Genomic DNA, 12,445 nt, shown 5'->3' on the forward strand with positions numbered 1-12,445 from the left:
CAATTGAGCGAAAATGAAGTGAGAAGAGCCAGAGACTGAGTAGGTTTGCAGTGGCTGATCTGAAGTGTCATCTGCTGATTTTAATTTTTATACCCTCTTTTCTTTATGATCTCATACAGGTTTTTTTTCTTCCCATACATTCAAAATCACATATTAACTTTTGAAACATCATAAGATTGACATTTACTAATTATCTTACTGTGGTTAAACAAAGAAGCAAGCTTGTCAAAAATTATTCATTATGGGCTGGCTTAGTTTGAACTTATTCTTTTCAGCCATGGGTAAGGTACAAGTACATCAGTTCCTAGCTAAACATAATAGTTAATTATATTTTAGCTAATTATATTATGTATATAGTTATGTTATACTATTCATTCCCATTATCAATCAAGGAGATAGTTATGGTAGTTGATTACATCCAATAAGATACAATAATATCAGTCTGGTCCAATGTTTTGTTCCCATGGTGTTTTTTCTGTTATAGGATCTCTAAGAATACAATTCTGGTAGGGTGATTCTGTGCTAGTTTGTCATTGCCATAACTTCCCGGTGTTTCACTGTTTCTATGGTCTGTAGGAGTTTGGGAACAAACTCAGGCCAGGTATTTTCTTGCTGGGAACTTTAGAAACTTGCATTAACTCACTAACTGCTAGTTTTCTGCTGGGCTGATTCTAGGGGAAATTTCTATACTCTAAGGGGTTGTACAGGGGTTTATTTTTGGATAGTAGGTAGTCTTTGGCTGTGATTGTTCTTGCCATGAACCTGTATTGTTTTTCTGTGACTCCTTTGAACTGGATAAGGATATTGATTGCAATAATTTCAATGCAAGTGAATGTCACTGTAAAAAGAATCCTATAAGGTAAACTGTGTGTGGAATCTCCATCCTCCTGACAACCTGCTGTGCTGGATTGTCAGAGCTTGTGAGTAGCCGTGCTAACCTCACAGCCTCGATGGCTTACGGCACATACCTTAAATATCTAGTTTCCCCTCTTATAATACCTCTAACCCATGATCCAGCATTCCTTTTTTTTTTTAAACCCTTACCTTCTGTCTTAGAATCAATATTGTGTATTGATTCCAAGGCAGAAGAGTGGTAAGGGCTAGGCAATTTGGGTTAAGTGACTTGCCCAGGGTCACACAGCTAGGAAGTGTCTGAGGCCAGTTTTGAACCTAGGACCTCCCATCTCTAGGTCTGGCTCTCAATCCACTGAGCTACCCAGCTGCCCCTGCAGCATTCCTAAAACTTACCTTTCTCCTCTTCCTCTTCCTCTCCCTTCTCCTCCACATCCTTCTTCCCTCCTTTACCCTCCCTATACTATTTTCTCTTCCCAATCCCTCCCCTCTCCTCCTCTCTGTTCCACTCCCCTTCTATCTTTCTCTCCTGTCCTCTCTTCTTTGTGATTAGTGTTAATTAGTCAGAAGACTAAGAGATCTTCTGTACCCTTCATCTGTGTTTTTTTTTTCTGACCAGAAAGTTAGAAAACATATTTAATAATGCCCCTGAACTAAGTTCTAGAGATACAAATACAAGCAACCAAAAGAACAAGTTTCCTTGTGGTGTTATATTATAGATGATTAAAACAACATATTAAAAAGAGTTGAAAATAGGGGAGGGATAGTTAAGGAAGTTAGTGAAGAGACAGGGAAAGAAGATGTTAGTGGAATCAAGAATGAGTGGGAAATAACCTTCCTCCAGTAATGTTCCAGGAAGGAAAGCAATCATCAATCAAGTGAATGGGGCATCAGGTGTTTATATATCCTGGATGGAAAAGAGAGTATTGAAAAGGAGGAGGGAAGAAAGTCCAGTGAGTGGAGTCAGGAATGAATTCTTGAATAAGTAAAGGGTCATGCTGCTTAGGACCATGTGGAATGGATTGATGGACTCTATTTGTATGTTCCTGCTCTAATAGTATAAGAGAACTTAATCTTTTTTAAGTCAAATTCCAAGATGACTAAAATGGAAAATGAACTCTTATCTAAGTACTATTATTGCAAGTTATTATTTTCCAAAGGATAGACAGACATGGCTGTTGCTGTTGCTGGAAATTTCTGAGAAAGCAAGGCATTTGGATAACCTATACAGCTATATATACTCCATGATTAGGTGAATAAACTTATGGTCACTGAAATGGTTACAGAATAGTGATATGTATATGTATCATGGGATTTACTTATGAAATAATTGGAATTAGAAAGTTTACCATTCTATTCTTATTCTCCCTCTCTAGAGTGGCCAGTCATCCTCAATATCAGTAACACCTCAAATAAAGGTTTTCTGACAACAATATGCAGTGTAGCTTGGGTTATATGAGGGCATATAAACCAATCTTCTAGGACAGTGATGGGCAAACTACAGCCTGAGGGCCAGATGTGGCCCCCTGAAATGTTCTATCCTGCCATGTGACACTATTCCTAATCTGACGAATACAATGAGTAGGATACAACACAATGAAACTTCGAAAGAGTTGCCTTAGAAACAGACTGAGAGATGAGCATTTCTTTTCCTTTGCCCCTCCCCCTTTAAAAAGTTTCCCCATCACTGTTCTAGGAGGATTCATGAAACTTTCATTTCTTTCTGTTGCTCTTACCTCCTACAAAAAGCCTCGGTACCTTCCTTTTTGATGCCAAGCTACTAACATAATATCTATACTAAACTCCATTAATGATAGGCAACCCCAAATTCAAGAGAGAGAAGGCTGACTATGTTAAGGCAAACATAGACTCAGTCTCCTCATACTTGTCTTTTCTAAGGTCTTAATGCCCAGAATGGACATGAATAGCTATTATCCAATAAAATTGAATTCTAGAATCCCCAGGGCTGGGAACAATCTGAAGGATAAGTCAAGTGATATGAGCATTTGGGTAATCCTTAATTATAGGCTGGAAGGACTTCAAAATGACCTTAAATAACTCTCTGCCTTTCTTATCCCTTTTTTTAAATCCTCAGATGACCGACAAATGCTTTCTTGATCACAACTTCTGCAAATGCTCAGCTTCCTTCCTAGAACTAGACCTTACCTTAAAGGAAGAAGGGCTTTAATTTCCTGACTTGGGGTAAGAAAGGCCTAGGTGTAAATTCTAATAAGACATTTACTATTCCTGTGACCCTAAATCATCTAAACTCAATTTACTCAGCCACAAAATGTGAATGATAATGCCTGTGATATTTATGACACAGGGCTAATGAGAGGTTAAAGGGACATAAGGCAACACATTCCAAAATCAGCAAAAGTCTTAGTGTAAGTTTTAGTTATTAGCTTAAAATAATAAAAACAAATGATATTTATAAAACATTTGACATGACATTTTGACAAGTGACATGACATTTATAAAACATTTTAAAATGTATAATATACATTATATATAAATATATGCATATATGTAGGACATCCCAAAAATCTTACTATAAGTGGTTTAAACCTTATGGTTTAAACATTTTATTTATTTGTTTGTTTGTTTTTTAGGCAATGGGGGTCAAGTGACTTGCCCAGGGTCACAGAGCTAGGAAGTGTCTGAGGCCAGACTTGAACCTAGGACCTCCCCTATCTAGGACTGGTTTTCAATCCACTGAGCTACCCACCTGCCCCCAGTTTAAACATTTTAAAATGTTTTCTAGATGTCATTTATTTACTACTACCACTACTGCTGCTTCTACTTTTTTTAGGTGACCTTGCCCTCAGTTCTGCCTTCCAAGGATACTGCCCATTACTATGCATAAGAGCTAAGGGGAAAGGGGGGTGGGGAGGAAGGCTATCTCTTACTTCTTTTCTATCCAAACTAAGCCCTACAAGGTCATAGTGATTTTCTCTCTCAAGTTAGGATGGGTAAAGTGCTAATGGCTTCTAGCTAAATCTTGGTCATGGATATCTAGTCTTCCTAGCACATTACTCACATACCACGATTATATACCCACCTAATCATCTTCTTACAACTTGAAAGGATTTTTTTGTGGGGTTAGTGACATTCAAACATTCTAATTTCCTTAATAGTCCAGTATAATTCTAGCACATAGAAAAGTATCTCAAATCTACATCTATTTATTTTATTAGCTTACGTCAGCTTTAAACATCAGTCCATGATAATATAAGTACAGTCTCTACATGAATATCTCAGTTCCTTCTGCCCTAGCTTATCCTAAATAGATCCCCCAGGTAGATACAGTCCTTGGGATGGAAAACCTATGAGTTGCAGAAGACTTTGCCTTAATATTCAAATTATATGGTGGCCTAATGGTTCTAGATCTTAAGCGGTGCTATAAAACTGTAATCATTAAAACAGTCTGGTACTGGCTAAGAAATAGAAAGGTGGATCAAGATAATAGATAAGGGATAAATGACCTCAGCAATCTAGTGTTTGATAAACCCCCAAATCTCTGCTTTGGAGATAAGAACTTACTATTTGACAAAAACTACCAGGAAATTTGGAAAATAGTATGGCAAAATTAGGTTTAAATCAATATCTCACACCCTCTAGCAAAATAAGGTCAAAATGGGGATATGATTTAAATGTAAAGCATGATATTATAAGCAAATTACAGGAACATGTCATAGTTTACCTGTCAGAGAAGGGAAGAATTTATGACCAAATAAAAGATAGAGAACGTTACAAGATGTAAAATGAATAATTTTGATTATATTAAATTAAGAAGGTTTTGTACAAACAAAACCAACGTAACCAAGATTAGAAGGGAAACAACAAAATGGAGAAAACATTTACAAATTTTTCAGATAAAGGTCTCATTTCTCAAATATATGAAGAACTGATTCAAATTTATGAGAATCTAAGTCATTCCCCAATTGATAAAAGGTCAAAATAGATTGTTTTCAGATGAAAAAAATCGGTTCCTAATAATCACATGAAAAATGTCCTAAATCACTCTTAATTAGAAAAATGCAGATTAAAACAATTCTGAGGTACCACCTCACACTTAACAGATTGGCTAATATGACAGTAAAGGTAAATGATAAATATTGGAGGGGATATGGCAAAATTAAGACACTAATGCATTGCTAGTGGAATTGTAAACTGACACCACCATTCTGGAAGGCAATTTGGAATTATGCCCAAAGGGTTATAAAGCAATGTATTCACTTTGATCCAGTCATACAATGACTAGGTTGATTCCCCAAAGATATAAAAATAAGGGAAAGGACCTGCTTATACAAAAATATTCATAGCTGCTCTTTTTTTGTGATGGCAAAGAATTAGAAATGGAAGGGATGTCAAGTGGGGATTGGCAGAAAAAATTGTAGTATTTGATGGCGATAGAATACTATTGTACTATAAGGAATAAAAAATAGCATGATTTTAGAAAGAGCTGGAAAGACCTAAATGAACTGATGCAAAGTGAAATAAGCAGATCCAGGAGAACATTGTACACAGCAACAGCAATATTGTATGATGGCCAACTATGAAAGACTTATCTACTCTCAGCAATACAATGAACCAGAACAATTCTGAGGGACTTCTGGAAAAGAACACTATCCATCTCCAGAGGAAGTACTGTTGGAGTAAGAATACAGATGAAAGCATATGATTTATCACTTGCTTATCTAGGTTTATGTTCACAGGGTTTGGTTTTGAAAGAGTATTCACTTACAAAGACGAATAATATGGAAATATGTTTTACATGATAATGTATGTATAACCCAGATTGAATTGTTTTCCAGCTCTGGGAGGGGAAGGGAGGAAGAGAGGGAGACTATTTGGATCATATAACTATGGAAAATTTATATTGAAATTTGTTATTAAAATAAAAAAGTTAAAATAAATGAAGGAAAGAAAGAAGGAATAAATACTCAGCCTTTCTCATAAAGAAGAAGACATTGCCAGTTAGTGATTCTGAATAGCACTAGCATAACCAAAATGTGAAAGCATAATTTCTTTTCCATTCTAGGGCATGACTCTTTCACCAAGATAATTCTGTAATCTTCATTCAACATGGCACCCTTAAACAGCACCATGTTCTATCCACAATCCTTCTTCCTCACAGGTATACCTGGGTTGGAAAGCTTTCATGTGTGGTTGTCTATCCCCTTCTGCTGCCTGTATGGTATTGCCCTCTCTGGAAACAGTATGATCCTTTTTGTCATTATCACAGAGTCAAGTCTTCACGAGCCCATGTACTATTTCCTCTCTATGCTGTCTTTCACTGACCTGGGCCTTTGTTTGTCTACCCTGATCACTATGTTGGGCCTCTTCTGGTTCAATGCCCGAGAGATCAGTTTTGATGCCTGCATTGGCCAAATGTTCTTCATTCATGGCTTTACCTTCATGGAGTCCTCAGTGCTTCTGGCTATGGCCTTTGACCGCTTCATCGCCATCTGTAATCCACTAAGATACACCACTATTTTAACTAATGCAAGGATTGCCAAGGTAGGGATAGTGATTGTCATCAGGGGCACAGCAGCTCTGGTACCCTTGCTCCTGCTCCTAAAACGTCTTTCATTCTGTCATAGCCACATTCTCCATCATTCATATTGTTTCCACCCTGATGTGATGAAGTTATCATGTTCAGACACTAAAATCAATAGTATATTTGGATTGGCGATTGTCATCTCCACTGCTGGGGTGGATTCATTCTTCATCCTACTCTCCTATGTCCTGATCATCCACTCTATTCTCAGTATTGCATCCCCCGAAGAGCGCAAGAAGGCCTTCAGCACTTGCATCTCCCACATCAGTGCTGTAGCTATTTTCTACATTCCCATGATCAGTTTGTCCTTGGTGCACAGATTTGGGAAAAATGCCCCTCCTTTTGTACACACACTCATAGCAAATGTCTACCTATTAATTCCTCCAGTAATGAATCCCATTATCTATAGTGTGAAGACCAAGCAAATCCGCAGAGCTATTCTCAAAATATTCCTTCCCAAGAGAATTTAAGAAGATTATTGTAAATATAGGGAAGGTTGTAGAGTAATTAGATGCCATCAATGGACTTTTGGTTACATAATATCTCCTTCCTGGGAAAAAAGAATAAGAAAGACCTTAACTAACAATTGATTACCATTAAATATACCAGGGGTCATAGATTTGCCACAGATGATTATTTGCCAGAATGATGAATTCGTATGGTAAAACCTGGGGACATTACCTTCAAAGTGTCATATTTTACTTGCAAAAATAAGGACCCCAGCACATTTGGCTTTTTTTTCTAGCTCTTGCAAACAACCTAAGAAGTCATGAACAGAGAACAAGATTTACATACAAAAAATATAGAAAGGACTTATATCCAAGTGAGTAGAAAGAACTTATAGCCAAATAAGTAGATATCAACTGAGTAGAGAGGTAGCAAGCCACTCATTGCCCAAGGAGTTAAAGAATCTCTCCAGACCTATAAATAGCATCTGAGGATTAAAGACCTTAAGAGAAAAGAGGATTATTAGTGAGACAACCCATTATTTTAGGAAACCAGATGGGGAAAAGACTGTTGCATAATGCACTTAACTCACAAATTCAATGAAAGGAAAATTCAGAGACTTTCTCCTTGTTATTACTCTGTTCCTCAATGTCCCTCTGACTCAGTTCCAACTCCAAAAATTCCAAATTTGAAACTGAGAATTCTTCTTATTCCAAGAATGCCTTTGAAGTTGTATTCCCTCTATATCCAGGCATGCATAAGTTCTTCTGTGTCACTTCTTAAGAAAATATCTTCTCTCATACAGATTTAGATGGCCAGAGACTGCCAGGGCCTGGACTATATGTCACATTGCCAGCTTATTCTCTCAAGCTGATTTTGGATTGCCTCTGAGATAAAAAACTCAAATCTTGTGTCTATAAGTCTGAGAGATTGTCACACGAAAGGACCTCTCAGATAACTATTAAGACATTTAGTCTTTCTCCCTCTCAACTAAATGTGTTCCCATTTCTAGAAGATACATGATACAGTTTTACTAACCACTTTCCCTATTCTAGGATTCTGGTACCTTGTTTGTATCTTCTGGACGAATAATGTATCATTTTGAGTCTAGAGGGAAACACTTCCAATTTTTTTTCCATTTGCCTTCTCAAGTCTAGTGTGAAGCCCTACCCTCACAATTACTCAGCTCCGATTGTGCCAGACCAAGTAAATCACTATGAGCCAGATGGCACTAAGAAGAAGAAAAGACAGAATGGATGGCCCCATAAGCCAAAAAGAATTATAACCACAAATACTTGCATGCCCCATATGGAGCACTACAGGAATGAACTGCAAGGGGATAAATAACTAAGAAGGAGTCATTAGAGAAGACTGACACTTCAAAGATAAGGGACATTTAAGGTGATCCCTGAAGGATGGACTAGACCTAAATATGCAGAGAAAAAGAAGAAAACACTCAAAAATAAGAAATGTCATGAGATAAAATGCAAAGTAAAGAGAGTTTACAGCATTTCATAATGCTCATCACATCTGTTTGCCTGACAAAAGAATCCATTAGATCCACTAGAGAAGGAAATGGCAAACCACTCCAGTATCATTGCCAAGAAAATCTCTTGGGCAGATATGGTCCTTGGAGCCATGAAGAGAGAGACATAGCAGAACAGCAACAAAGACAATTTACATTTTATCAGGAGCAGCAAGATGCCAAAGCAATTGGCATCTTGACTTTGGGTCAGGAAGACCTGAATTCAAATTCTATTCCAGAAATACAATGCCTTTATTAACCAAATGTTTTTCACTTATGGTTTCAACTTCATTTGGCTCTTGACCATTTCATAGTTCTCTGTAACCCAATAAAATACATATCTATCTTAACTAATCTGAGAATTCCCAAGACAGGGATTGTGATTGTCAAAAGAGAAGCTGCAGCTCTGGTGCCCTTACTCCTGTTTCAAAAAAGATGGTGTTATCTGACCCTAGGGAAGTCAGAGTTTTTTGTTTTGGGCTTCAGTTTCCTCACCTACAAAATGGATATAACATTACCTATTTCACAAGGTTATCATAAGGATCAAGTGAGATAATATATGAAAAGAGCTTTGAAAAACTGAAAATGCTATGTAAATTCTCACTATTATTACTGCTATTTATCGCCCATTATATTTTTTCTTTTTCTTGATATGAGATAAAATTGAGTGTGCCATTCTCAGGAGGAGCCTTCAGCTTACAAAAGTTAGTTTATTACCTTTTGTTGATTGAGGACTCCAAGACAAGCTTAGGGGGGAAGATTGATAAAGGGCAGAAAGGGCAATGAAAGGAGCTTGGTTGCTCCTTTTACCTCACCTGAATTGGGTTGGAAGCACAGGTGTTTTGATTTATTTGTCAATGATTGGGGGGAGGAGGGAGTTCTTAGAGGGCCTTACTGGAGAAGAAGGAGCCTTGTTTGCTGCCCAGTCAATTGGCATTTCTTATCCTATTATTGAAGTGCTTTCATGAAGATATCAACTTGGAAAAACACAGAACAGCTAAAATGGTCAGAAAAAATAAATCTTTAATCATGATAAGAGACATACTTGTAATATTCAGTGGCCACACAGAGTCAAATGCTAAATACCACACAAAGGCAAAGCTCTGGGTCTCTGGGAACAATGTCTCTGGGAGAATGCACTGCCAAAGATGATTATCCAAAGAGTGACAGAATTCGGGGGTCTTGTATACCATTTGGGGGAACAAAGAAAGGGAAATAAGATTTATAAATTCTACATTTGCTTGCAATATTTCTATGCCCTAGTACATGGTCAATCTTCGTATATATACCAGGTACTGCTGAGAAGAAGGTATGAATGATAAATTCTAAATTAGCAAAAAGAAATGAGAAGCTCAGGACTTGATTAACAGGAAGGGGCTAATGCTTTGCATTGGATACAAAAAGATATTTCCAGCCAGTAGCTGGACTTCCTTGGAAGGGTCTCTGATTACAGTGGGAGAAACTGCTAAGACTAGATTGTATAGTAATCTTATCTAAACTGGGATTGTTAAAGTACTTTAAGATCTATTGCTCAGTTTGGAGATAAAGTTAGTCTGGGACTTCCCCCCAAGGCAAGTTCCTAAAAGAAAGGCCAACAGTTGACAAAGGGAATAAACAACTGCTTCATTTTACTCCTACTTTCTGATTTCAGACTTTGTTTATTTGAATGAGTCAACATTTTTTTATCTCACACACTGAGGTCATAGATTATATATAATTTTCTTTGAAACTCCATGAGTCTAACAGAATGTGGCTGTCCAAACTTGACTGCTTTGTGGGGGATATGATATCCTATGTGGAATCCATAGAAAATACTTGTCATCCTGTAAAATTCTTCCTGATACTTTTCCTGTAAATAACAATACCTCCTCCCCAAAGATCCACTAAATGCAGTAGAATTTTCCATATTCTTCTAATATCTTCAAAGTATTCCACTCAGATTTTCCATTTTGCCTTTCATTGTCAATACCTAACTAACTGACCTCTTATTTTTTATGTACTCAATCTCTTTTATTTCATTTCTTTAAGAAATAAAGAAATCTTTTGGCCATAATTCTGACCTGAAAACTGATTTTCTTTGTGGGTAAATACAATCAGTGCTCCCATCACACACAGTCTGCGAGGAAAGACATCTCGTGGATGTTTTTGACATGGATACAAGTAATTAAGAAAACCCACATACTCAAAGTATGTTAGCTAATAATTGACAGACAAATTTTAGTAGAAAGTCAAAGCATTTTATAAATCTTATAACTATACTAATAAACTGGAAAAAAAAACACAGAACTATTTCAGAGTCAGAAAAACCACTCTTTGATTAAGGAGAGTTCCATGCTTTCCTCAAGGTCTCCACACAAAGCTGTGTGCTACAAACCCACACCTAGCCCAAGATTCTGGCTGCTCTGGCCACTGACCCCTGGGAACCTGAACTGTGCTAAATTGGACAATTCTAAAGAGCCATGAAAATTGGGAAGCATATATAACCTTTTAGGGGAACTGGGGCCTGAGGATGGGAGAGAATCTTTGATTGGCTACCTGGATGAAGGACTTTGGCCTAAGGGGAGAAATGGATGGAGTCCTCAATCAACAAAAGGTAATAATTGTTTCATTGGGGCAAAAAGAGTACTTAACACCTAATAAGATTTGCCAGCCCCACCAAAACTAATTTAAGGTCTATTGGTAATCAGAATTTGTGAAGTTGGGTTTTTCCCTCAGAGGGAAACTCATAGGACAAGGTCAAACTTGAGGTCTTCACCTTCGAGCTAACTAAATTGGGGGTCATCAGATGCTCCTAGGCTACAAGTTTGGGGTTTCTAGATTCCACATTGACAAAACCATCAGACAATAGCTCTTAAGAAGATACTTAAATATAAATGAAGTCATCTCTCTTAAGTCATAAAATATGATGACCATGTTATTGACATAAATTCTTGGAAAAGCAAATATTAGTAATAAATTCCTACTTTTACAAATGACTATGATTGTTTCTGTTATCTTTATCCAGGATCAGGATTTAGTCTTGCTGTGTACTTAACCTTACAAAGTTGATAAGAGGAGCTCTTAAGCTAACTCTTATCCTTATCTATCACTCCATATGTACAATTAACTAACTGAGACTACCCTTTCTAACATCTGTCAATTTGGAAAAACATGAAACTACTAAAGTCATAAAAACCAAGTCTTTAATCCAATGGTTCCCAAACTTTTTTGTCCTACTGCCTCCTTTCCAGAAAAAATATTACTTAGCCCCCTGGAAATTATTTTTTTTAATTTTAATAGCAATTAATAGGAAAGATAAATGCACCTGTGGCCATCACTGCTCCCCTGGATCTCTGCAGCACCCACCAGGGGGTGGTGGTGCCCACTTTGGGAATCACTGCTATTTTGGTGCTTGGGCTCTGTGTAGTACTATACACAGAGCCCAAGCACCAAAATATTACAGAGTCAAAACCCTGAGGCTCTGGGGACAGTATCTCTGGGAGGATTAATACATGAGAAGATTCTCCAAAGAATAATATATCTTGGGAATCTTATACACCTTTTGGGGAATGAGATACAGTAAACATACATTGACAGGTTGCCAGAAGGCTTGAGAAAGAGGCTGGGATATGTAGAAAAGATAATAAAGGTACCAAGGATATTACAATAAATCTAAATGATTGTGGGTTTACACACTGGGTTGTAGGAGAGACCAGACCAGGTTAGGGAGACCAGAGGTCAGCTATGCTAACTGACAAAATGGCTGCTGATCAACTGTCACCCCTGGGCCAGAGGCTTTGAATCCAACAGGCAATGTAAAAGGTTTTAACAGGGTTTAATTATATTTAACTTAAATAGAGGTGGGATAGGGATTTCTATACTTAAAACCTAAAGGATAAAACCACAGAGCAAGAGAACTTATTCTACTCTAATCTAAGTGATCCAGCAGGCAGGGCCCAAGGAGAAGTGCAGTCTCTGGGAAGCTGATTCAAGCCTGGTACCAGCCAGATGTGAATAGCACAGCTATGGATCAGAGGGGTGGCTTTGAGGGTTCTCACAGTTTTCCAAAGAGGTTCATA

The 12,445-nt window shown here is 37.5% G+C and overlaps 1 protein-coding gene across 1 annotated transcript; it reads left to right on the plus strand.

Annotated features, from left to right (window-relative positions):
• The first annotated feature begins 5,940 nt into the window (after positions 1 to 5,940).
• Positions 5,941 to 6,885, plus strand: LOC123238750 (olfactory receptor 51F2-like). The gene has a single exon (XM_044665955.1). It carries the CDS (start codon positions 5,941 to 5,943, stop codon positions 6,883 to 6,885), a length of 945 nt encoding a protein of 314 aa, XP_044521890.1.
• The last annotated feature ends 5,560 nt before the right edge of the window (positions 6,886 to 12,445 follow it).

The sequence above is a fragment of the Gracilinanus agilis genome, chromosome 3, assembly GCF_016433145.1.
Source record: "Gracilinanus agilis isolate LMUSP501 chromosome 3, AgileGrace, whole genome shotgun sequence".
Lineage (NCBI taxonomy): Eukaryota > Metazoa > Chordata > Mammalia > Didelphimorphia > Didelphidae > Gracilinanus > Gracilinanus agilis.